Here is a 24,301-nt window from a genome sequence, read left to right as displayed (position 1 = left end):
TTGAAAGAGTAAATGTCACATGTAGATTTTAGACTGAGCATGTGTCTCAACCGTGACCACTTTAGGGACAGAGGCAGATTCTGTTTAAAATATCTTGGTCACCTGTAAACTCTCAGCATGCGTGCAGAGTATGTGAGTTCTAACAGATTTCCTAAATTTGGGTTTGTTAGCCAAGGTGGCAGATACGATACATTCAGTGGCACAGCTATTCTTGTATTCAGGCTCCTTCTGTATTTACTTACTGCACTTGCAATTGCTTCTTAGGTGGAATCATCACAAGAGGATGTGAGAATTGCTACTTTGAGCGGCAGGTACTGTGGTTAAGCCTGCACTCAGGATGCCCACTTCCCAAAATTAAGCCTCTGGCTTGAGTCTAGACTACGCCACACTTCCGATCCAGCTGCCTGCTAATGGACCAGGGAAGGCAGCAGATAACTGCCCAAGTACTTAGGTTCCTGTTGCCCAGGTGGGAGACTCAGATGGAGTTTCTGGCTCCTGGCTTCCATCCTTGTGTCTGGTCTAGCCCCTGCTGCTAAGAGCACTTGGAGAATGAACCAGTAGATGGACAATTGAGATCTCTCTCTCTCCCTCTCCTTCTCACTGTTTCTCTGTTATTCTGCCTTCCAAATAAATAAATAAATCTAAAAAAAGAGAAAGACTTGATGTTTTGGGGTATAATGCTCGGTGTGCAACTGATCCAGGAATTTATGTCACCAACACCAAAACTGAAACAAAGAGAGTCATTGGTATGGGCCTGGCATTGTGACTCAGCAGGTTAGGCCACCGCTTGTGACTCCAGTATCCTGTTTCAGAGTGCTGGTTCAGGTCTGGGCTACTTTGCTTACCATCCAGCTTACTGCTGGTATTCCTGGGAAGGCAGCAGATGAGAGACCAAGGACTGGGCTCCTGTGATACATGTGGGAGACCCAGATAAGGTTCTTGGCTTCAACCTGGCCCAGCCATGGCTGTTGTGATCATTTGGTGATTTAACCAGCAGATGGAAGATCTCTGTCTCTGTCCGTCTCTCCTATCTTGCTCTGCCTTACAAATAAATGTCTTTTTTTTTTTCAAAATAAAAATTCACTGGTATAAATTCGGGAAGGGGTTTAGAATCATCTGGAGTTCTAGTCCAACATCTTCAGATTTTATACTCTAAGTACACTGAGTCTTAAACATGATATGAATTTTCAAAACCTACCCAGATATTTACTGGGAGAACTGTTTTTAGGGCTTATGTTTTTGGATTCTCAGACTGGTATTCTTCCAATAATGTTATTTTATCATTTCAAATTTTCCAAGTCTGAAATACAGTGGAAACAGCATGTACTTTGAAACTGGAGAGACATCATTTGGAAGTTAGATTCTCATCGAGTTTAATACTGAACAATTCATTGATTTTTCTCTGAAAAGGAGATGCTTTAACATTAAAATTAGGATAAAATGGGAATGATGGCATCTAGCCCAGAAGGTTAGCAATTATGTAACTGAAGCATATTAGCATGGTTCCCAGCACATGGAGGTGCAAAGGGCATTATTTTGGTGACAGCTATAATTAGTATTATTTTGATAGTTTGAAAATATTAGGGATATACCTTCAACAAATTCAGTTCTATGTTAACAGCATGGATGTGCCATCATTTATTTATATGTTTTTAAGGATATTTGCATTTTACATGGAAAATATTTCATAAATTTAACCCCTCATGGGATGAAATATAATGTCTTCTTATTTGTTCTAATATTAACAGTTTTGACTTTCAAAGAGTATTTTTAATAGTTTACAATTTGGTATAAAAGTCTAATATTATGTACTGTCTTCAAAATAATTCAGATTTTTAAAGTTAGTTATTTGAGAGCAGAGTGGGAAAGAGTGATACAAATATGGAGAAAGAGAGCTTGCATCATTTCTCAAAATGATCACAAGGGTCAAAGCTGGGCCAAAGCTGGGCCAAGGCCAGGAACCAGGAACTCATTCCAAGTCTCTTGTATGGGTGGGAGGATCCTGACTCCTTGAGGCCTCATGCTGCTTCCCAGAGCTCCATTGTCAGGAAGCTGGGACTTGAGCCCAGGTACACTTTCTGCTAGGCTACCTATCTTGCTCCTGATAACACAGATTTTAGTCATTTCCCTCTTTAATGTTTTGAAGTTATAAAACAAAATAATTTATCTATTCAGGCTGTAATAGTAATAATAACAGAAGATTCTTAGGGAGCAGATTTCATCATGGCACATGTATAAATTATACAATGACAGCTCTAGGAGGTATTAATCTTATTCCTAGGCATCCCAAAGCAGTGGGATCTAGGGCAATGGCTACTTTTTTGCCTTGGTCAACGGTACTATTATTTAAGTTGAACTCTGCCATGTTATTTCAGAATAAAGTAGTGGAAAATTATGGTGTCTAGTTGATCAAAATATTTCAGAGGCCAAGAACACCATAAGTACTTACTACTCTCAAGCAAATTTCCCCAAACTTTTCAATAGCATTTGCATTGGTAGAGCATCATCTAGAAAGAAGGTCATTTAGTAAAGCACCTGAGTTCTTTTTGTAAAGTGTTGGGGTATGATGAATATCCACTTTGCAGACTAACTGTTGAATATAAAAAATGTAATGTGGTATTTCTAAAACCAAGGGAAATTTACTTGGATAAAAAGCATATCATTCTTTAATAGTTAAGCCCTTATATTGCATGACCAGAAACTACAGCCCCTTCTTGTCCTTTAAATGGGTTGGTTAAGGCTGCTAAGAGTTAACTCACTACCACGTGTGTGTGTGTGTGTGTATGTGTGCGCGCGCGCATATGTATGTGCTTTCTTCTGCATCTGAAGTTAGAAGGTTCATTTACTTAAATAGAAAGTACTCTAATTAGAATTGTAAGTATTTGTCTTCATGCCTGAATAAAATTGTTCTCTTCAATCTTTTACTCATAATAGGAGAAAGTTGCTGACAGTATATTTAGGTCATTATTTTCAACTGTTTCTTGATACCTAACAATATTATTTTAAGCTCCAGCCAAGTGGATTTCCAATAATTATATAATGTCTCTCAGTAATGATCTGTTGCTTAAGATACACATTCTACTTTACCTTTCAACACATACTTGATAACCTCTCATTTACTAACTGTAATTGAGGCAAATTCAGTCTTGGCTAATTAGGGGCTCTTAATATCCCCTTATACATGTTATTCTTGCTGACATATCAATAGAATTAGGATCTGTTTTTATTTTAATTAAAGTAATAAAAATATGCAACTTAAAAATATTAGAATGTTTAAGGACATTACAATTATTTTACAAATAATAAGTCCTATTTTCTACTGGGGATATACAAAATGACAAAACTTTCATGAAAAAATAAAACATACCAGAATGGGTATTTATTAAGGGCTCCTTTTAGAAGCAAAATATCAACCATGCCAGATGCTGAGGTATGGAAAGGAAAGCATACATGACTAGGATAAATTAAACTCAAGCATTATTTTAATATTAACCAACTTGGGACCACTTTAGTTAACTTGGTTTGTGATTGCTAACATACACAAAAAATCTTCTGTAGGAGTTGGGAGAATAAATTGAAGTGGGGAATATCTTTGAGGAGAAAAAAATATATACTTTTGTTATAAACTGATGCCAAAAATGGTTAAGCTTTGCAGTAAATAGGTCACCAAAACAAAATTTGAAGACTTTTAGGAAACACCTTTACTTCCTCCCAAAAGTCTACCTGATTTGGACTTTTTTCAGAGCGGCTGTACCTTTTGGTGCAACATAGAATATGTGCTTTAGCTATACTAAAAATGAACATAATGAAGATAACTTTTTTAACCCAACTTTCTTTTTCCTTTCAAAACTTTTGAAAATCGTCATCTAAGCAAAAAAAAGTAAGAGACTTGGAAAGGAGACATATGCTTGTAAATTCCAAGCAATAGCAAATGGAAGCAGAAGTTGCTAATATGGTTTCAGTATTTTGTGAAAGAGCCAGCTGGACGGATGATAATTTTTCTACCCCTGCAGAGCATCAAAGCTTTTAGGAAATCATTCTTTTCACACATATTAACACTTAGCTTATTAAAACAGATGATACTTTTATTGTAAAACGGCCTGGGTAGAGGCTAGAAAAATAAAGTATGAAAGATAAGATTCATTTTGACCACCCAATCTGACAAACGGCACACACTGGCATGACAGGCCATGGTGGAGAGAATGATGTACTGGGACCTTCTGTCACTGCCACAGCTGAAGTGTCACCGTGAAGCCCGTGAATTGCTGTTATGAAAACATTTGCAGGAACTTGCATAATTAAATGAAAGTGCCAGAAAAGCATTTCTAAAATCCAGAGAAGATGTACATAAATAAATCCATTCAAAGCAAATATTACATTTCAGAATCTGCATAGTGGTGAGTGATGCAAAGTTATGTCACAAGGAAAATATCATTTCCTTTGAACTGTTAATGATTACAAATGAATGACAACATTCTTACTTAACTTGACTGCTCTCTTATTGGCCTCCATATGAAACTTGATGCACAGTTTCTAAAACCACAATCTGCCATTTGTAGGAATTATTGTGCCTAAATGAAGACCTTAGTACTGATAAACTGTAATAGTAGACCGTTTAGCACACATCAGTTCTTTAACTCAAAAGAAAATGCTCAGTAACAGCAGAATGACACTTACTTGGCTTTACTGCAGCTTATCTCTTTATTCCACTCTAGAATATACTGACTTTAAAAATGCTTTTATGGTAGGGACCAGTCATTATTGCATGATTCCATTTAGGGAATGCTGCAAAGGCAAGTGAAATGAATCTGTGCATCGCTGTCCTGCTTGTTAAAACCAACCTCAGGTTTCTGAGACTCTCATCTTAGTGGTGACAGTTTACATGTAGAAAAGAATGCTAATTAAGACTTCCTTCAGGAGTCAAAGAAATATAAAATTTAGCAACTGTAATAGCTGTATGCATGAAAAAACTTAAAAAGTCTACTTTGCAATCATAACATCAGGTGTAACATTTCTCTTTGCAGTGTATCCACAACACCAGCATACCTTGAAAGGGCTGGTACTTACATCAAACAACTTTTCTATATACATTTCCTCGTTGACCTTTTCTCGAAGAATATCCTGGTTTTGCCGTACAAACATAATGTACGTGTCTGCCAGATCCATTCCTGGTTTCTGTTGGAAGCAAAAGTATGGGGAATAAGACAACATCAGCTCTTGACTGCGACATTATAATTCAATCATAACCTGGGAAATTCTAAAACTTTAATTTTTAAAATTTAACAAGTAAAATATGCTCACAACCAAATCAACAATGAGTACCTTCAATAAATTCCACAATTAAAGTAAATAAAACCATTACTGATGTTTACAACTTGAGATCATAGTTATTATTATTAGTAGTAAAATTATTACAAATACATGGTTGTGAATCTATAGATACCTCTTTCAAAATGTCTATTTTGAAAGGTTAGTAGCATAAAGCAGTGTAAATGAAGGAATTTAGCAAAAAATTTCCATAAGCAATTATAAATTCCTAATTGCAAATACAATTCACCTTCTTCATCACTGGCTAGGTTATCAATATTAAAAAAAAAGTTAGCATTCCTTGGGCTGGCTTTCTTGACTACTACAAGTGCTCAAGGAATACAATTAATATTCTTATTAAGCTGATTAAAATATTACCAGGAACATACTGGGCAAAAAAATACAATATATTACAAAGTGAAACATAAACCATTACTGTAGAGTACCATTGCTTCTAATCATTATTTATCAATACTAGTTCAAAGATAAAGTTTATTTTAGAAATGCATTATCTGAAAACTCTAAGCAAATTGGGTATAGAAGGAACATTCCTCAACCAACAGAATGGGAAAAGATATTTGCAAACTATACTACAGATAAAGGGTTGATAACCAGAATCTACAAAGAAATCAAGAAAATCCACAACAACAAAACAAACAACCACGTAAGAGATGGGCCAAGGACCTCAATAGACATTTTTCGAAAGAGGAAATCCAAATGGCCAACAGACACATGAAAAAATGTTCAAGATCACTAGCAATCAGAGAAATGCAAATCAAAACCACAATGAGGTTCCATCTCACCCCGGTGAGAATGGCTCACATTCAGAAAACCACCAACAACAGATGCTGGAGAGGATGTGGGGAAAAAGGGACACTAACCCACTGTTGGTGGGAATGCAAACTGGTTGAGCCACTATGGAAGTCTGTCTGGAGATTCCTCAGAAACCTGAACATAACCATACCATACAACCCAGCCATCCCACTCCTTGGAATTTACCCAAAGGAAATTAATTTGGCAAATAAAAAAGCCATCTGCACATTAATGTTTATTGCAGCTCAATTCACAATAGCTAAGACCTGGAACCAACCCAAATGCCCATCAACAGTAGACTGGATAAAGAAATCATGGGACATGTACTCCATAGAATACTATACAGCAGTAAGAAACAACGAAACCCGGTCATTTGCAACAAGATGGAGCAATCTGGAAAACATCATGCTGAGTGAATTAAGCCAGTCCCAAAGAGACAAATTTCATTTGTTTTCCCTGATCGGTGACAACTGAGCACCAAAGGAGAAACCTGTTAAATGAAATGGACATTATAAGAAACAATGACCTGATCAGCTCTTGTCCTGACTCTAGAAGTACAATGTAATACTTTATCCTTTTTAGTATTTGTTGTTGTTGTTGTTCTAGTACTAGTGGTTGAACTCTTTAATTAACACACAATTATTCTTAGGTGTTTAAATTTTAACTGAAAAGTGATCCCTGTTAAATTTCAGAGTGGAAAAAGAGGGAGGAGATGTAAAATTTGGGACATACTCAATCGGACTTGCCACAAATGGTGGAGTTAGAAATGTGCCAGGGGATTCCAACACAATCCCATCAAGATGGCATGTACCAATGCCATCTCACTAGTCCAAGTGATCAATTTCAGCTCACAATTGATGGCTCTGATAGGTCTAAGAGTCAAAGGGATCACACAAACAAGACAAGTGTCTGCTAATACTAACTGATAGAATCAAAAAGGGAGAGAAGGATCCAACATCGGAAGCGGGATACACAGCAGACTCATAGAATGGCAGATGTCCTAAACAACACTCTGGCCTCAGAATCAGCCCTTAAGGCATTTGGATCTGGCTGAAGAGCCCATGAGAGTATTGTAGGCATGGAAAGCCAAGATACCATGGAAAAAAAAAAAAGACCTAAATGAAAGATCTCTGTGAGTGAGATCCCAGTGGAAAGAACAGGGCCATCAAAGAAGGAGGTACCTTTCTCTGAAGGGAGGAGAGAACTTCCACTTTGACTATGACCCTATTAGAATAAGATCAAAGTCAGCGAACTCTAAAGGCTTCCATAGCCCTGACAACTCATGACTAGAGCCTAGGGAGATTACTGACGCCATGAACAGGAGTGTCAAATTGTTAAGTCAGCAACAGGAGTCACTGTGTACTTACATTCCATGTGGGATCTGTCCTTAATGTGTTGTCTAATGTAAAGTGATGCTATAACTAGTACTGAAACAGTATTTTTACACTTTGTGTTTCTGTGTGGGTGCAAACTGATGAAATCTTTACTAAGTATATGCAGAATCGATCTTCTGTATATAAAGATAATTGGAAATGAAAAAAAAAACCTGGTGTTAAATTGGAAATGGCATAGAAAATTAATTAATTTAAAAAAATATTATGTAGGATCTCTGTCCTTAATGTGCTGTACACTGTTATTTAATGCTATAACTAGTACTCCAACGGTAGTTTTTTCACTTTGTGTTGCTATATGGGGCAAACTGTTGAAATCTTTACCTAATATATACTAAACTGATCTTCTGTATATAAAGAGAATTGAAAATGAATCTTGATGTGAATGGAAGGGGAGAGGGAGCGGGAAAGGGGAGGGTTGCGGGCGGGAGGGAAGGTATGGGAGGGGGGAAGCCATTGTAACCCATAAGCTGTACTTCGGAAATTTATATTCATTAAATAAAAGTTTAATTAAAAAAAATAAAAATAAAAAATATACAAACCTTCACCTGCAAAAAAAAAAAAAAAAAAAGAAATGTACCAGGGGATTCCAATTCAATCCCATCAAGATGGCATGTACCAATGCCATCTCACTAGTCAAAGTGATCAGTTTCAGTTCACAATTGATCATAATGGTAGGATTAAGAGTCAAAGGGATCACATTAACAAGTCTAGTGTCTTCTAATACCAACTGATAGAATTAAAAAGGAGAGAACAATCTAACATGGGAAGCGAGATATACAGCATACTCATAGAATGGCAGATGTCCTAAACAGCACTCTGGCCTCAGAATCAGCCCTTAAGGCATTTGGATCTGGCTGAAGAACCCATGAGAGTATTTTAGGCATGGAAAGCCAAGACACTCTGGCAAAAACAAAAACAAAAACAAAACAAAACCTAAATGAAAGATCTCTGTGAGTAAGATCCCAGTGGAAAGAATGAGCCATCAAAGAAGGAGGTACCTTTCTCTGAAGGGAGGAGAGAACTTCCACTTTGACTATGACTTTGTCTAAATAAGATTGGAGTTGGCGAACTCAAAAGGCTTCCATAGCCTTGGAAACTCATGAGAAGAGCCTAGGGAGATTATTGATGCCATAATCAAGAGTGTCAATCGTTAAGTCAAGAACAGGAGTCACCCGTGTAGGATCTCTGTCCTTAATTTGTTGTACAATGTGAATTAATGCTATAACTAGTACTCAAACAGTACTTTACACTTTGTGTTTCTGTGTGGGTGCAAACTGTTGAACACTTTACTTAATATATGCTAAATTGATATTCTGTATATAAAGATAATTGAAAATGAATCTTGATGTTACTGGAAGGGGAGAGGGAGTGGGAGATTTGAGGGTTGTGGGTGGGAGGGAAGTTATGGGGGGAAAAATCCATTATAATCCAAAAGCTGTACTTTGGAAATTTATATTTATTAAGTAAATGTTAAAAAAATGAAATGCAATATCAATAAGCTACTCTCCTATGTGGAGACAGATATGTAGCTTAGATTACTTTTCAAAGCTATCTAACATTTGGTATCTTCTAAAGTTAGAGGAGGAAGGGTAGATAGGGTAATTACTCCTTGCTATAGACTACAAAATCAGGTCTAGGAAGGCCAAAAGCCTGAATGTCTGCTAAACTTTTCCTTTTCAAATTGTCTTTGGCTCTCCCTTTTTTTATATTAAAAATATTTATTCATTTACTTAGGAAGAGGAGGAGGGAGTGGAAAGAGAGAGAGCAAGTTAGCACCCACCATCTGGTTCCCTTCCTAAATACCTGCAATAGCTGCGTCTAGGCCCAGCTGGGGACCAAAAACTTAATCTAGGTTTCCCATGTGGGTAGCAGGAATCCAAGGATTTAAGCTACCTCTCAGGGTATGCATTAGGAAGAAGCTAGAATCAGAATTAAAACTAACTCTTTTTTTTTTTCTTTTTAAAATATTTATTTATTTGAAAAGCAGAGTTACAGAGAGGCAGAGGCAGAGAGAGCGAGAGGTCCTCCATCTGCTGGCCCACTCCCCAAATGGCTGCAACAGCCAGAGCTGCACCAATTTGAAGCCAGGAACCAGGAGCTTCTGGGTCTCCCATGTGTGTGCAGCGGCGCAAGCACTTGGGCCATCTTCTACTGCTTTCCCAGGCCATAGCAGAGAGCTGGGTTGGAAGTGGAGTAGCTGAGACTCGAACTGGCATCCATATGGGATGCTGGCACTGCAGGCCCCAGCCCTACCCACAACGCCACAGCACTGACCCTGGAACTAATTCTCAAGCACTTTAACATGGGATGTAGGCGCCCCAACTGGTGTCTTAATCACTAGGACAAATGACCATCTAGCTCCTAAAAAATAAAAAATAATTATTTTCATCATTTAGACTGGGGATTGAGTCATAATCTGTACTGAGTTAGTAATCTGATTAGAGTATATTGCTAATAAGAACAAAAATGGTAAAATTGAAGCTCAGATAACCCATTTAGACTGGCACCATTCATGGCCATAGGATGCATTTATAACATTCATCAACAGATTCACTTGCAAAAGGAAATTTTGCTATGAAATTAGGTAAAAGATGCTACAGATCACTTAACTATTCCTTCTCCTGGAAAAACAACTCAAGGTATACATTTGAGCAAAGCGAGGACAGTTCCTAAGTGAAGTACAGAAAGCTCTTCCAATTTCTGGGGGTGGGTAAGCTTTATAAACCATAATAAAATTGCCTCTCTCTTAACCAAAGTATACTATAGACAATGAATGTATCCTACTTATTCTATTTATAAAAATCAATTTGATTTTTTATAAGTTATTTCTATATGTTAAGAATCATTGCAATTTCTTATTATTGCTTGTACATTTAGCTTGCACAGAGACATATACTACATAAACTCAAGAAGCTTTCAACTTCACCCTGATATAACAAAATTAGTTAAACTTTGAACCGTTTACTTGTCTTCACTGGGTCTCCCTCAGGGCAGCCACACATACTGTGGCCAATTAGTTCAAATATAGCAGAGGCAACTGAACACATGCATTCTTTTATGATTTTTATGCATCACTCTTATGTGCAATGTTTGAAAGTTTAGGGGCCAGCATTGTGGCATAGTGGGTTAAGCTGCCACCTGCATCTGCATCCCATATGGGTGCTGGTTCGAGTCCCAGCTGCCCCACTTCCGATCCTGCTTCCTGCCGATGCCTCTGGGAAAGCAGTGGAAGATGGCCTAACTGCTTGGGCCCCTGCACAGACTTGGGAGACCTGGATGAAGCTCCTGGCTCCTGGCTTTAGCCTGGCTCAGCCCTGGCTATTGCTGTCATTTGGGGAGGGAACTAGCAGATAGAAGATTGATCTCACTTTCTCTCTCTCTGCTTCTGTTTCTCCCTCTTGTAACTTTGTCTTTCAAATAAATAAATTACAAAAATATCTAAGTGACTATGAGGATAATCAATAAAAACTTAAGCTGTTTTCTTTTTTGGGTGACAGAGAGAGATACAGGGAGGGAGGAAGGGATAGAGGGAGATCCCCCATCATATGGATCACTCCACAAATGGCCAAATGAGTGGAACTTCACCCAGGTCTCCCACATGGTTGGCAGGGGTCCACACATTTGGGTCATTTTCCACTGTTTTCCCAAGCACATTAGCAGGGAGCTGGTTTGGAAGCAGAGCAGCCAGGACTCAAACCGGCCGTTATATGGATGCTGGCATTGGAGACAGCAGCTTAACTGGTGCACCACAATGCCAGCCTCTAAGTTCATCAGTTGTTTTGCTGATGAGGCAAGGTGGTCTGTACAAAGGTTACTGCTATTAATAAGGAGGGCAACTAACCCATGGGTTAAATATTTCTGTCTGTGCTTCTCAAAGTTTGTCAAAACACCACAAATGAGAGCATTTGGAAAACACACTGCCATAGAATGAAAAGCACATGAGAACCGTCTTTTACATGCAACAGAAAGTTAGCTCAGTAATTGTGTTTCAGTCAGGTGCCTGGAAACAAGATGCTACTAACTATATAATATACATAACCACCAAGGCAGTTGAGTGCAGTCCAGCTAAACTGGGAGTTGAAGAACAGACAAAGGAGAGGCTAGCCTTCCCACCGTTTTCCCCCACCCAACCCCAGTTTTATTTCTGTCCTTTAGAGGCAAACTATGCTCAGAGCCTTAATCCAATCACTGGGCCCATTATACTCAGTGGAAACCCAGTTATGGCCAGGAAGATGGAAGACTAATAACAAAATCACTTGCCATGGACATGATGATAATTTTTTCTCTGTTTCATTGATTACTTCCAAGGTAAACTTAGCTATTACTGACCAGAAAAGTGTATCGTTCACTATCTGAAACTAGTATCTTACAGTGGAAGTCAATGAGAAATCTAAATAGTGTTCCCTATTGGCAGATTGAGGGATATAACACTGAAATCTCTAAGTAAGGTAATTTCCTAACTTTCTAAGGAAATTATCTCTGGTTGAGGGTATAATAGAAACCTCATCTAAAAGTCTGCTTTGACAAATAGTTTTTTTCTTTTTGAAATTCCATTTCATTTTCTTTCCTTTTAGCAAGTTAAATGTCACTTGCATGGAAAACAAAACCTAGAATTCTTACATTCCTCATTAGCATTATTTCTTTCTTTATCTATGAGCTGTTTACCTATTCTTGAAACTGTGACATATGGGAATTTCACACCTAGTGAATATATTTTCATGTAGCTGTGGCATGAGACTATAATCATTAAAAGAATATACACAAGTAAGAGGAACTGCAACAGCTGGTGACATTTACCAATTAGAATTATAGTTCTTTAAAACACTTTATCCTTCATTTGGTGTATGAAGGGTAATTATCTCTGATAAATTGCTGAAAAGATGCAATTTTCCTTTTAAACAGTTTCTACATACAGTACAAACGTGTTTGGATAGAAGACATTATCACTGGTTCAGTGCTCCTTTGTGCTAAGATTCTCATTTTATGTAAAATTTATGTACTTTGAAAGTCACTGCATTCAATTCCATTATCAATGTTATCTTCTTAATAGACAATAAAGTATAATTAACGAGAATTAAGCACACTGTTAAATTTGTGTATGTATTTTGGTGTGTAAATGAGAAGAATGACTGTGATTGCATTGTAGAGACAATATAATTACAAATTCTGATACAAGTGCCTGCCTACCAACTGTATCAAAGGAGCAACCTGTTAAACTTCAGCACCTGTGGATTTGGATGAGGTTTTACCAAGAATATAGAGCTATAGTTAGAAATATTTTCCTAATTGGTAATTAAATTAGTTGTCTTAATGAATATGAGGAAATAATAATTGGAAACTGCATAGCAGACACCATATATATATATATATATATATATATGCCACTTAGAGAGATGAAATGATTTTTTTTTCATTTTTCCCTTTAAACTTTTGAGATCCTCCATTGGGTAAGCACTAAACTATATTGTGTATTAAAGTAGTAATCTCTAAATAAAAAGAAGAGTTCTTAAATCTTTTCTGACCAGAAAAGATTAGATTTGGCTAGCGAAAGACAAAAAGATTAAAAAAAAAAGTCCTATGAGCATAAAGAAATCAATAACTATGTAAGGAAGTAAAGTATTTTAAGGTGAGTTCCTCTGACATTGGCTGGCTAAGTAATTGAATACATCAGTGAGTGAATGAATTTAAGGGTGAAGACTCCTGCAAATTTTTTTTCAAGCGTTAATCACTAGTTAACCTAGCAAGATGAACACGGTGTTTAAAAAAAGTGAAAAAAAATTCCTTGCTAATTATATGCTGCAAATGCTCTTACTTCCTGCTGCTGCACCTAATCCCACAGGTGCAAGTCTTTGCCTTCCCCATTCATAGGTAGGTGGGTGCAACATTGCAATCATTTTTCACAGCAGCAGAGTTAGATACAGAAGGAGTTGCTTAACCTTCCACTGGAGGTTAACAATACACTACACAAACACTGTCATGGTGTCTGTTTAACAAGGAGACACATTTTGAAATATACTATTCCAGTCTCAAAGAATAATTAGAAACTACAATGTAATTGACTTAATTTAAAAGTGCATTTCTCATAACATAGAAAAGCTTGCTTTGAAGAAACAATCAGGAGTGGAGCTGTGACATGTTTATTTACAATCACCTACATTTCAAAAATGAAATACTTGCATCTGACCATTCATTACCATTGGAAGAAAAAATGTATCTTGTAAGAAATAAGTCAATAGAATGACATATAAGTTTGAAATTGTAGTAGGAATGTGTTACATATCTCAGCTCTGGCATTTAGGATTCAGTAATAACTTATTACTCATCATTAGGGAACACAGGACTTGATTCTACAAAGATTATTTAATCCAAGTATCAATTATTTTTCTTTCACTATTTAACATATCCTTTGTTACTTTGACATTTATACATCAACTTCTATATTTCTATTTCAGTAAAATGTTCCCAAACTTTTCTAAAGTATTCGTAGTAAGCACAGTACCCAGGCTCCCCTATTCCTATAATGGTGATCCTTAATCTGGTCCTGGTGTGCAATCCCTCTCCAGGTGACTATGTCCCAGTGAGCAGGAGCTTCACTCCCCAGGTTCTGCCTAGCTCTCATTCCGACACAAAGTACTGGCCTCATCCAAGTCGTAAACAATTATCAGAAGCAAGCAAGTGGCAGAGGGAGGGTATATAGCAGTGTCACTGGATTACAACTGTAGAAGTTAGTATTTGATATATGCAAGGTGCTTGCTATTCTAAAAACAAAGGAATTTGAATGAAACAATATCTCAAATTCCCCATCCTGTGGAAGCTGGTCCCATTCTGAAGTGGGGATGGAAACTGCAGAGGAACGCTTGGGAGCAGGAAACAAGGTACAGGCAGAAGGACCAACAATCCCATTTACTTCAATGGTGCTTTATGTTTACAAAGCACCTGCACATCCCTTTGCTCACCCAATCTACATAAAAGCTCATGGGGGAACCAGTACGTGGATTTTACTGTTACCCTAATTGCACAGGTGGGAAAACGGAAGCCCACTGGTCACACAGCCAGTAAGGGGCAGAGGTGGGACTTGAACTCAAGTCAGTACAGCAGTGAGCTGGATTTCAGCCACATCCTGGGGATCTGAAACGCTGGAAATCTCGGACAAGTATCATGAAGAAGAGAGCATACTTGAGAGAACTACTAATGAACAGAACGAAAAGCCATCTCCATACTCTTTGTAGGATAGACAACGAGGTCAGGCACCAGCAATGAGGAAGCCAGTGAATGGGCGACAGTCTCTTCTTCTTCACTGTTCTTTTTTCTTGGCCATTTAAATCCTTGCCATGTCCTCCAGGTTTGTTTCACTGAATTACCTCAGTGTGTAGCTCAGAGATTGATACAGTGTGTGTGGTAATGTGAACAAGAGCTTTTCAATAGGCATCTCTCTCCTTCCTTTCTTTCCTCTTTCTCCCTTCTCTCTGTTTCTGTCTGTCTGTTTCTGTCTCTCTGTTTCTCTGTCTCTGTCTCTGTCTCTCTCACACACACACACCCCAAAATGCTCTTTAACTAATAAGGCCTAAAGAACAAATTTCCAGAAGCAAAGTTGGAAAGGTCTTTTTATATCTGGCCCAATTTCCAATTTCCTACATACTACAGAAATCCTATCACATCTGGCTAACAGTGGCACAGCTTCTACTATGTCACCGTTGTAAACAACTTTAATTTTTCAAACAATGTCTTTCCATACACTGATTTCAATTCTGCCTCCCATTCATTTTTAGTCATCGTTCCTACTTTTACTCACTTTATTGATAAGGATTGAGAGCATATATTCTTCTAAATGGTAACTGCGCACATATTGAACAATGCTATCTTTTGTCTTAGATGTTTTCCCTTCTTCTAGGGCAACAGTCAGATTTCCTTCTTTTCCCCTCTTAATAAGCCATTATTTCCAGATCACTTTAAATATCTTGGCTGAGCCCTATAGGAGGAAGTAAAAGGAATGTATCATTGTTTTTAAATGTTTATTATTTGCATCTACTTGAAAGGCATGGGGAAAGGAGGAGAGCGGGAGAGAGGAAGAGGGAGGAAGGAAGGGAGAATCCTTTATTCATTGGTTCACTTCCCAGATGCCCACAACAGCCAGGCCTGGGTCAGACTGAAGCTATGAGCGCAGAATTCCATCTGGGCCTCCCATGTGGGTGGCAGGAACCCAGGTAGTTTGGCCATCATCTGCTGCCCTCTAGGTGCATTAGCAAGAGGCTACATAGGAAGCTGAACAGCTAGGGCTCCAAATGGCAACTTGACCTGCTGCATCACAATGCCTGCCCCAAACGTGTCATTCTTAAGAGAATTGTGTGATTTTTCCACAATACAGATGTGATTGCTATGGTATAGAGAGTAATGTCTATTTTCTAGGATCTGGACACTAGTTTTTACTGTAATCCATAATAATAGTATGGATAGATGATAGTTACTCCAGCAATCCCAAGAAGTACATACTCACAGTAAGTCACACAAGATGTGTCCATTGTATAGGCCAAGAAACCAGTGTTCAAGGTCACAATGACAGGAAGCAAAGTATCACAGATAAGTAGTCTGGTTCCTCAGCCTGCTGAATCCCTCTGTTGTGCAGCCTCTGCACATTCACATTACCTGATTTGTCATTTTAAACAACCACCCCGCTTTCTGAACATATATGCCTATCAAATACATCTTACCTAAATTATAGGTAGCCAGCATGTATTTCTTTTATGTTTAATGCTTTAATCCTACTGAGTTTTTGGCTTTGTCCTAGTATTCCTGGTTGCAAAGTTAATGTGAACACTGTCATAGTTAGAAGGATTCATGCAGTGTAATTTCTTCACCCATTAAGTGGCAAAACGAAGCCACTTAAGTGAAGTAATGCCCAAGGCCATACAGTTAATGTGAGAGTATAGCTGCATAAAAGGAATTACAGCTCAGCTTTTTGAAGTCCTAGGCCAGTGCTAACTTAAATTTTTTTTAAAAGATTTTATTTATATGAGAGGTAGAATTATAGAGAAAGGGAGAGACAGAGAGAAAGGTTTTCCATCCACTGGTTAACTCCAGAAATGGCTGCAAAGGCTGGAGCTGGGCCTATCCGAAGCTAGGAGCCAGGAGCTTCTTCCAGGTCTCCCACATGGGTGAAGGGGCCCAAGAACTTTGGCTGTCCTCTACTGCTTTCCCAGGCCATAGCTGAGTGCTGGATCAGAAGAGGAGCAGTCAGGACTAGAACTGGCACCCATATGGGATGCTGGTGCCACAGGTGGAGGGTTGGCCCACTATGCCACAGCACCGGCTCCAGTGCTTACTTTTAAAATAAACAATTTATTGGCCGGCGCCGCAGCTCACTAGGCTAATCCTCCGCCTTGCGGCGCCGGCACACCGGGTTCTAGTCCCGGTCAGGGCGCCAGATTCTGTCCCGATTGCCCCTCTTTCAGGCCAGCTCTCTGCTGTGGCCAGGGAGTGCAGTGGAGGATGGCCCAAGTGCTTGGGCCCTGCACCCCATGGGAGACCAGGAGAAGCACCTGGCTCCTGCCATCGGATCAGCGCAGTGCGCCGGCTGCAGCGCGCCAACCGCGGCGGCCATTGGAGGGTGAACCAACGGCAAAGGAAGACCTTTCTCTCTGTCTCTCTCTCTCACTGTCCACTCTGCCTGTCAAAAAAATAAAAATAATAAAATAAAAATAAAATAAACAATTTATTTTTGAATAATCTTATACTTACAGAAAAAATGAGGGGATGGTGGAGTTACATATATACTCCACACCCAATTTCTATTATTATCATCTTACATTATGTACAGTACATTTGTTATAATTAATGAACATATAATGCAGTATTAATTATGTCCACACTTGATTCAGATTTCCTGTCTTTTCCTTTTTTTTTTTTTTTTTTTTTGACAGGCAGAGTGGACAGTGAGAGAGAGAGACAGAGAGAAAGGTCTTCCTTTTCTATTAGTTCATCCCCCAATGGCTGCTGTGGCCAGCGCGCTGTGGCCGGCGCACTGCGCTGATCTGAAGGCAGGAGCCAGGTGCTTCTCCTGGTTTCCCATGCGGGTGCAAGGCCCAAGCACTTGGGCCATCCTCCACTGCACTCCCGGGCCACAGCAGAGAGCTGGACTGGAAGAGGAGCAACCGGGACAGAATCTGGTGCCCCAACCGGGACTAGAACCCGGGGTGCCAGTGCCGCAGGCAGAGGATTAGCCTATTGAGCCGTGGCGCCGGCCTCCTCAGTCTTTTCCTAATGATTTTGTTGTGTTCCTTGATCTTATTTAGGAGACCACACTACATTTAGTCATTGTGTCTCCATGGACTCCTCTTGGTTGTATGAGTTTCTCAGACTTCTTTTGGTTTTGAGGACCCTGACAAGAGTACCCTTAAGTATCTGTGGCATACCTTTTAATGAGATGTGTAAGAATTTTCTCATGATTAGACTGGAGCTACAGGTTTTTTGGAGGAAGACTACAGGGGTAAATTGCCATTTTTGTTACACCACATCAAAGGAAAATATTGCCAACAAACACTGTTGATGTTGACCTTGATCAACTGGGTGAGGCAGCATTTGTCAGGCTGTTGCAGTCACTCTACTACCTAACTGCCTTTCATCCTAAACTGGAAGAAAGTCACTGTGTATGGCCCACACTTAAAGAACCTCAATTATTTCACATATCTTTGCTATAGTGTTAGGTTCTACAAAGATGCAGTGTCATGTATCTACCATTATAGTCCAGATCCCAGGGAGAAACTCACCACTTAGTTATGTGCCACGGACAGACCACATTGATGATATAGTACTTTCTGCTCTGGGGGAAGAGGGGATACTTGATTGCATAATACAGCACGGTTTTATTGTCCCAAGAAAGCCCCCACACTTCACCAATTCAGCCCTCCCCAAATGTGGTCTCATGGCAATCACTAATATATTTACAATCTTTATAGTTTTGCTTATTTTGCTTTTATAGAAGGATACAAGTAGAATCAGACAGCATGAAATCTTTTCAAAAGCTGGCAATATTCATTTTAGATCCACCTGTGTCTTCATATGACCTGACAGCTCACTGTTCTTTGTTTTGTTTTTTTGAACAATAATATTCCATTGTATGGATATACTATTGCCTGTTTTATCTAGTTACCTTTTGAAGGATAATTTTGGTTGGCTCCAGTTTTGATGACGAAGACACTGTGAACATTTGCATGTAGGCTTTGGTATGGACATATGCTTTCAAATCAGTTGAATAAATACTAAAGATTATGACTGGTTGGTTGCATATAAGATATGCTTAGTTTTCTAAGGAACTACAAGTCTTCCAAAGCAGTTGTACCATTCTGCATTTCTACCAGAAATGAGTAACAGTTCCTACTGCTTTCTTTTCTTTTAAACATTTTGCTGTTAGCAGATTTTTTTTTAATATATATTTTTTTATTTTCTTTATTTATTTTTTGACAGGCAGAGTGGACAGTGAGAGAGAGACAGAGAGAAAGGTCTTCCTTTTGCCGTTGGTTCACCCTCCAATGGCTCTGATCCGATGGCAGGAGCCAGGTGCTTCTCCTGGTCTCCCATGGGGTGCAGGGCCCAAGCACTTGGGCCATCCTCCACTGCACTCCCTGGCCACAGCAGAGAGCTGGCCTGGAAGAGGGGCAACCGGGACAGGATTGGTGCCCCGACCGGGACTAGAACCTGGTGTGCCGGCGCCGCAAGGCGGAGGATTAGCCTAGTGAGCCGCGGCGCCGGCCATGCAGATTTTTTTTAACAGTTCTAACAGGTATGCAGTGGTATATCATTATTGCCTTAATTTACATTTTCCTAATGACAAGTAATACCACACATCATTTCATACACTTGTTTGATATCTGTGTTTCTTTGCTGCTGTACTCATTCAGATCATTCACCCATTTTAAAAACTGGGTGGTTTGCTTTCTTATTGTTGAGTATCAAAAGTTCCATGAACATTTTGGATACAAGTCCTTATCAAATACACATTTTGAAAATATTTTATTCTCATTTGTGACTTATTTTTTCATTCTCTCAACAGAGCAAAGCAGCACAATTATCAGTTTTTAGGTTCAATTTATCATTTTTTTTTTCTTTCAGGGGTCATGTTTTCTTGCTTTATATCTAAAAACTCATCACCAAATCCAAGGTCATATATATTTTCTCTTACATTTCCCTCTAGAACTTTTATGTTTTGCATTTTACATGTAGATCTATGATCTCATTTGAGTTCATTTTTGTGTAAGGTATGCCAGTGGTTTGTTTGTTTTTTTTTTTTTTTTTGTTCTCATGAGACATTAAGAGTTTTTTTCCAGAGAGACTTATTAGCTGGAGTCTGTATGTAAAGAAGAGTAATAGCCAATAGGATCACTAGCATTTAAAGTTAATATTTATAGCCAGCCATAATAGAAGTGTGAAGTCTAGATCTGAGGGAGAAACTCATCTCTTGGTAATATACCATGGGTAGACTATGTACAGTGCTGTGCTCGAGGGTTGGGGAGGTGTAACTTGATTGAGTAGTGACGTTGGCAGCTGGAAGTCAGCTAAGAGAGTGACTGGTAGGACGAGGAGTCTGGATATGACTTCTATAGCAGTATCCATGATGATACACCTGTTTTCCCATCTTGTTCCTAGACTGTGAAGAGCTTAAAGCAAAAAATGTACATTTTCAGCACGTATGCCAGGGCCTGGTGCTTAGTATGAGTTAAATAAACATTTAATTAGTGGGTCTAGTGAAGAAGTTGATGTCTAACCTAGAAAATGAGAGTTCTGCAAACAACACATGCCTATGTATAGATGCTATACCTCTTGGGAATAGGAGACATGGTAATTGCCATCCCATATTTGAAGGGCTGTTATGCAGAAGAAGGATTAGAAGAAGGATTAATGGGAAGAATGCACAGAGGTACAGAATTTCAATTCATTACACTGAAAGTAGGCTGCCTTATGGTGAGGCTGCAGTCACTGAAATAATTGAACACAGCTGAACTAAATCTTGCAGGAGATAATAAGGGAGGGGACTTCCTAACTGGGAATGAGCCACTTCCTTGTCTTTCTTGACTCTGAAATTCTACGTGGTGTAATAGATCTATTGCAGGGTCAAATGAAGAACTTTAAAAGCCCTAAGAACATGAATGATTGCGTGTTTTAGGAAGTCCAACAGATTTTAGATGTATCCATGATGACTTACCCCTTTCTAAGATATCAAATATGAAACTTTTCCCCATAATTCTCCCTTTTGTTCTTTTGTAATGCTGCCTTGTGGAAACCCCTGTACAGGACATTAGTTCTGCTTATTGCCCAGTATTGATTCTCTAGTTCTAGGTAAGACGAAGAGTGTGCAAAAACTCCTCCGAGAGTCATTTATAAAATAAAATGCCCTGGTTCCAAGAAACCCTATGCAAAAACAATAAAATCCAGGGCCTTTTAATTTAAAATGTACATTTATATCCACAAAAGCAATAAAGCTGATGACAAAAAAATTCTAAAACTAAGAGCCACCTACAACTAACATATAAAGCTTTTCAGCACTCAAACTGCTAAACTTCTTAAACATGAACTAGAGATGTGGTGTGCTTCAGTCATGGAAAGATGACTGCCAGTCCATCTAGTTTCAGATTTTAAGTTTTTTCACTGTGCTCTAATATTTTTGAAATTTGATACTTAAGCTCAAAACATGACTAAGCAAAATGCCTTAGGCCTTGATATTGTGATAAAAGAATTTAGAGCAAAATTTAACGTGATTAGTGCTGATTATTGCTGATTATATATACTATGTGTACTTCATGATCTCCACTCATGTCATCTTAATCTTAGAACAAATTTATGGGTTTTGAATTATTTCCCATCACGTCTTTGGAAGATAAAATGTTAAAATGAGTGACTACTGATTTAATAACACTTTTATACTTGTTTATTTACTTATTTGTTGCAGCAAAGTAAAATTTTATCTCATTCCATAGTTTGAAAGTTAAATGTTCGAATTTTATTCCTGAACTGCAGAATACCACAAGGCCTTATTGATCAGGGTCTCACTTTATATTTAGAAAACTAATTCTTTGATTTATTGGTTCCTCTTAATTGTTACAAGGATACTTTCAAAAAGTTCATGGAGAAATTGAATTAAAAGTAAATTTAACTGTGGCAAAAAAGTATCCCACATGAGAGACTCTTGTGGGTGAGACCTCAGCAAAAAGAAATGATCATCAAAGAAGGATGTACTTTTCTCTGAAGGGAGGAGACAACTCCCACTCTGCTTACGGCCTTGTCTAAATACTGATGGAGTTTGTGGACTCAAAAGGCTTCCATAGCATTGGCAGCTCATGGCAAGAGCCTTAGGTGATCACTGACGTCATAAATAAGAGTGTTAATTGTTAAATTAACAACAGAAGTCACTGTGCATTTACTTCCCATGTAGAACCTCTGTCCTTAATGAGCTGTATTATGAGAGTTAACTGCAAAACTTGTTCTCAAACAGTACTTTTTACGTTGTATGTGTGTGTGCAAACTGTTGAAATCTTTATATAGTATAGAGCTGGTCTTCTGTATATAAAATTAATTAATGAATCTTAATGAAGAATTGGATGGGAGAAGGAGTAGGGGGTGGGAGGGGGAAGAACCAATATATTCCTAAAGTTGTACCTATGAAATTTGCATTCATTAAATAAAAGCTTAAAAAATAGCTCACGCAGAGGAATTATGTATGATAAAAACTAAAAAAAAAAAAAAAAGAAAAGAAAAGAAAAAAAAAGGCTTCTATAGCCTAGGTAGCTCACATCAAGAGCCTCGGATAATCACTGACGTCATACGTAAGAGTGTTAATTGTTAGAGTAACAATAGGAATCACTGTGCACTAACTTCCTATGCAGGACCTCCCTTCTCAAAGAGTTGGATTATGAGAGTTAATAGTAAAACCTGATCACAAAGATTTACCTCGTTTTAATGTATTAAGTGGAGGACATCATCTAATGTCTAAGTGCTTGCAAAAGATGCGTTCCTCTCCAAAGTTAACTCCATATACATATACACACATATATATATGTGTAAGTTAAACCTCAGAAAGGTTTATTTTAATTGAATTAAAAAGTTCTTTCTTTTATTGTAAAGACAATCCTGTTGGTATTCCACTGCACAGTAGGGTAATAATAGTTAACAATAACATACTGTACTTTCTAAATAGCTAGAAGAAAAACTTCTAAATGTTCACACTACAAAGAAACCTTGAATTATGAAGTGATGGATGCTAATTACCATAATATGATGATTAAAATGTATGCATTTATCGAAATATTACACTGTACCCCACTAATATGTACAATTACTGTTTGTCAATAAATAAAAAATAAAAAAGTAAGTTTATTTTGGTGCAAAAAAGGTTTTAAACCTATGCATAGTTGTTTTATAATACATATTTTCATGAACTTCGTGAAGGCCTTTTGTATGCATATATTTCAAATTTTTTTTCACCAAAATGAGCTTATCTTAAATTTTACTGTTAATTGATATACAAAAGATTGTATTTGTAAGGTACATGTGCTATTTCTATATATGAATACACTGTAATGTCCAATCAGGGTAAATATATTTATCACCTCAAATATTTAACATTCTTTATAAATAAAACATTCAAAACCATTTCTTCTAGTTGTTTCTGAAAATATATAGTAAATTACCATTATCTAAAGTCTGTCTATTGCGCAACAGAACACCAGAACTTCTTACTCTGATATAACTACAACTTAGCATCCATTAATCAACCTTTCTCCGTCTCTCTGCCCTCCACCTCCACCTTGTGAACTCTTTGAGATACCCATGTATTTTAACTCCCATAAGAAATTGCTATGACTTTCATACAAAGGGAAGGATGAGCAGGCGTTTTTTTTTTTTTTATAAAGAGTGTAAAGCATTTTCCATCTCAGCCTAGGGTGTTATAACTTCCCTCTGCAACTCTGGTTTCATGTTCTCATGATGAGTTAACCTCCATAACAGCTCCCAAGTTACGATGGAAAAAGTATACTGAGATAACCTTGCCAAGCTTTGTTATGAGGGTTTGTGCTTGCTTAACGAAAATATATGATCCCTGAGGGGATGACATTGGTTTAAAGATCTGAAATAAACATGCAGCAACCAGTAAATATTTTATATAGTTTGAAAAAGCAGATTAAAAAATACTCACTGGGACATCAACATATTTTGCAGCTGCTTTCACCTTAAGTAGGAAAGAAAGGAAGAAATTTCAAGAATTATTATAATTGCTGCATTAGTACTATGATAAAAGATAGCAGAAGAGAACTCACTCAAATACTTACAGTGAATGACAGGATAGACGAAAAGAAGGTGCCTTCATCATATCTTGACAACTTAGACAACACCCCTTCCAACACTGAAACAAACTGTAATACAGTTGATAGTGAGTATTTAGAGTGTGATTGTGCATGCAAACTCGTAACAGGGTAAACAATTCCTGAGCCAATTTTTCCCATGGCACAGAAATCCACAATGCATACATTTACAGCTGAGGTCAAACTAACTTACACTGTCTATTCTCTCATTCTGAACATAAACTCTCAAGTCCTTTCCCACTGTTGGAAACACATATGATGTAATTTAAACCATTAATACATAACTTCAGGTTAATGCAACTATTCTTGAAAACATTTTTCAACTGCATAAGAAAGCTGCTGAGAAACAATGACAGTCAAGTTTAATCAAATTCCTTTCTCTTATATATTACTTTACTACCCTGCCCCCGGCAACCTCTTCTGCTTATTCTACATAGGAGG

At 38.0% G+C, this 24,301-nt stretch overlaps 1 protein-coding gene across 5 annotated transcripts in view; it reads right to left on the bottom strand.

The window, feature by feature from the left end:
* Window positions 1-24,301, bottom strand: part of CADPS2 (calcium dependent secretion activator 2) — a 628,355-nt gene that overhangs the window by 23,551 nt on the left and 580,503 nt on the right. For 4 of the 5 annotated variants that reach the window (XM_062205893.1, XM_062205984.1, XM_062206081.1 and 1 more), the window contains 3 exons: window positions 23,828-23,911; window positions 23,695-23,727; window positions 5,068-5,175 (listed from right to left, as the gene is read on the bottom strand). In XM_062205893.1, the coding sequence (XP_062061877.1) occupies window positions 5,068-5,175; window positions 23,695-23,727; window positions 23,828-23,911 (225 nt within the window). Of the gene's footprint in view, window positions 1-4,130; window positions 4,266-5,067; window positions 5,176-23,694; window positions 23,728-23,827; window positions 23,912-24,301 lie in introns of those variants that run through there. The other variant, XM_062206262.1, reaches the window with a different exon arrangement.

Source organism: Lepus europaeus, chromosome 1 (genome assembly GCF_033115175.1).
Source record: "Lepus europaeus isolate LE1 chromosome 1, mLepTim1.pri, whole genome shotgun sequence".
Lineage (NCBI taxonomy): Eukaryota > Metazoa > Chordata > Mammalia > Lagomorpha > Leporidae > Lepus > Lepus europaeus.
Note: the sequence above shows the minus strand (reverse complement) of the source record. Positions and strands in the feature narration are given on the sequence as shown.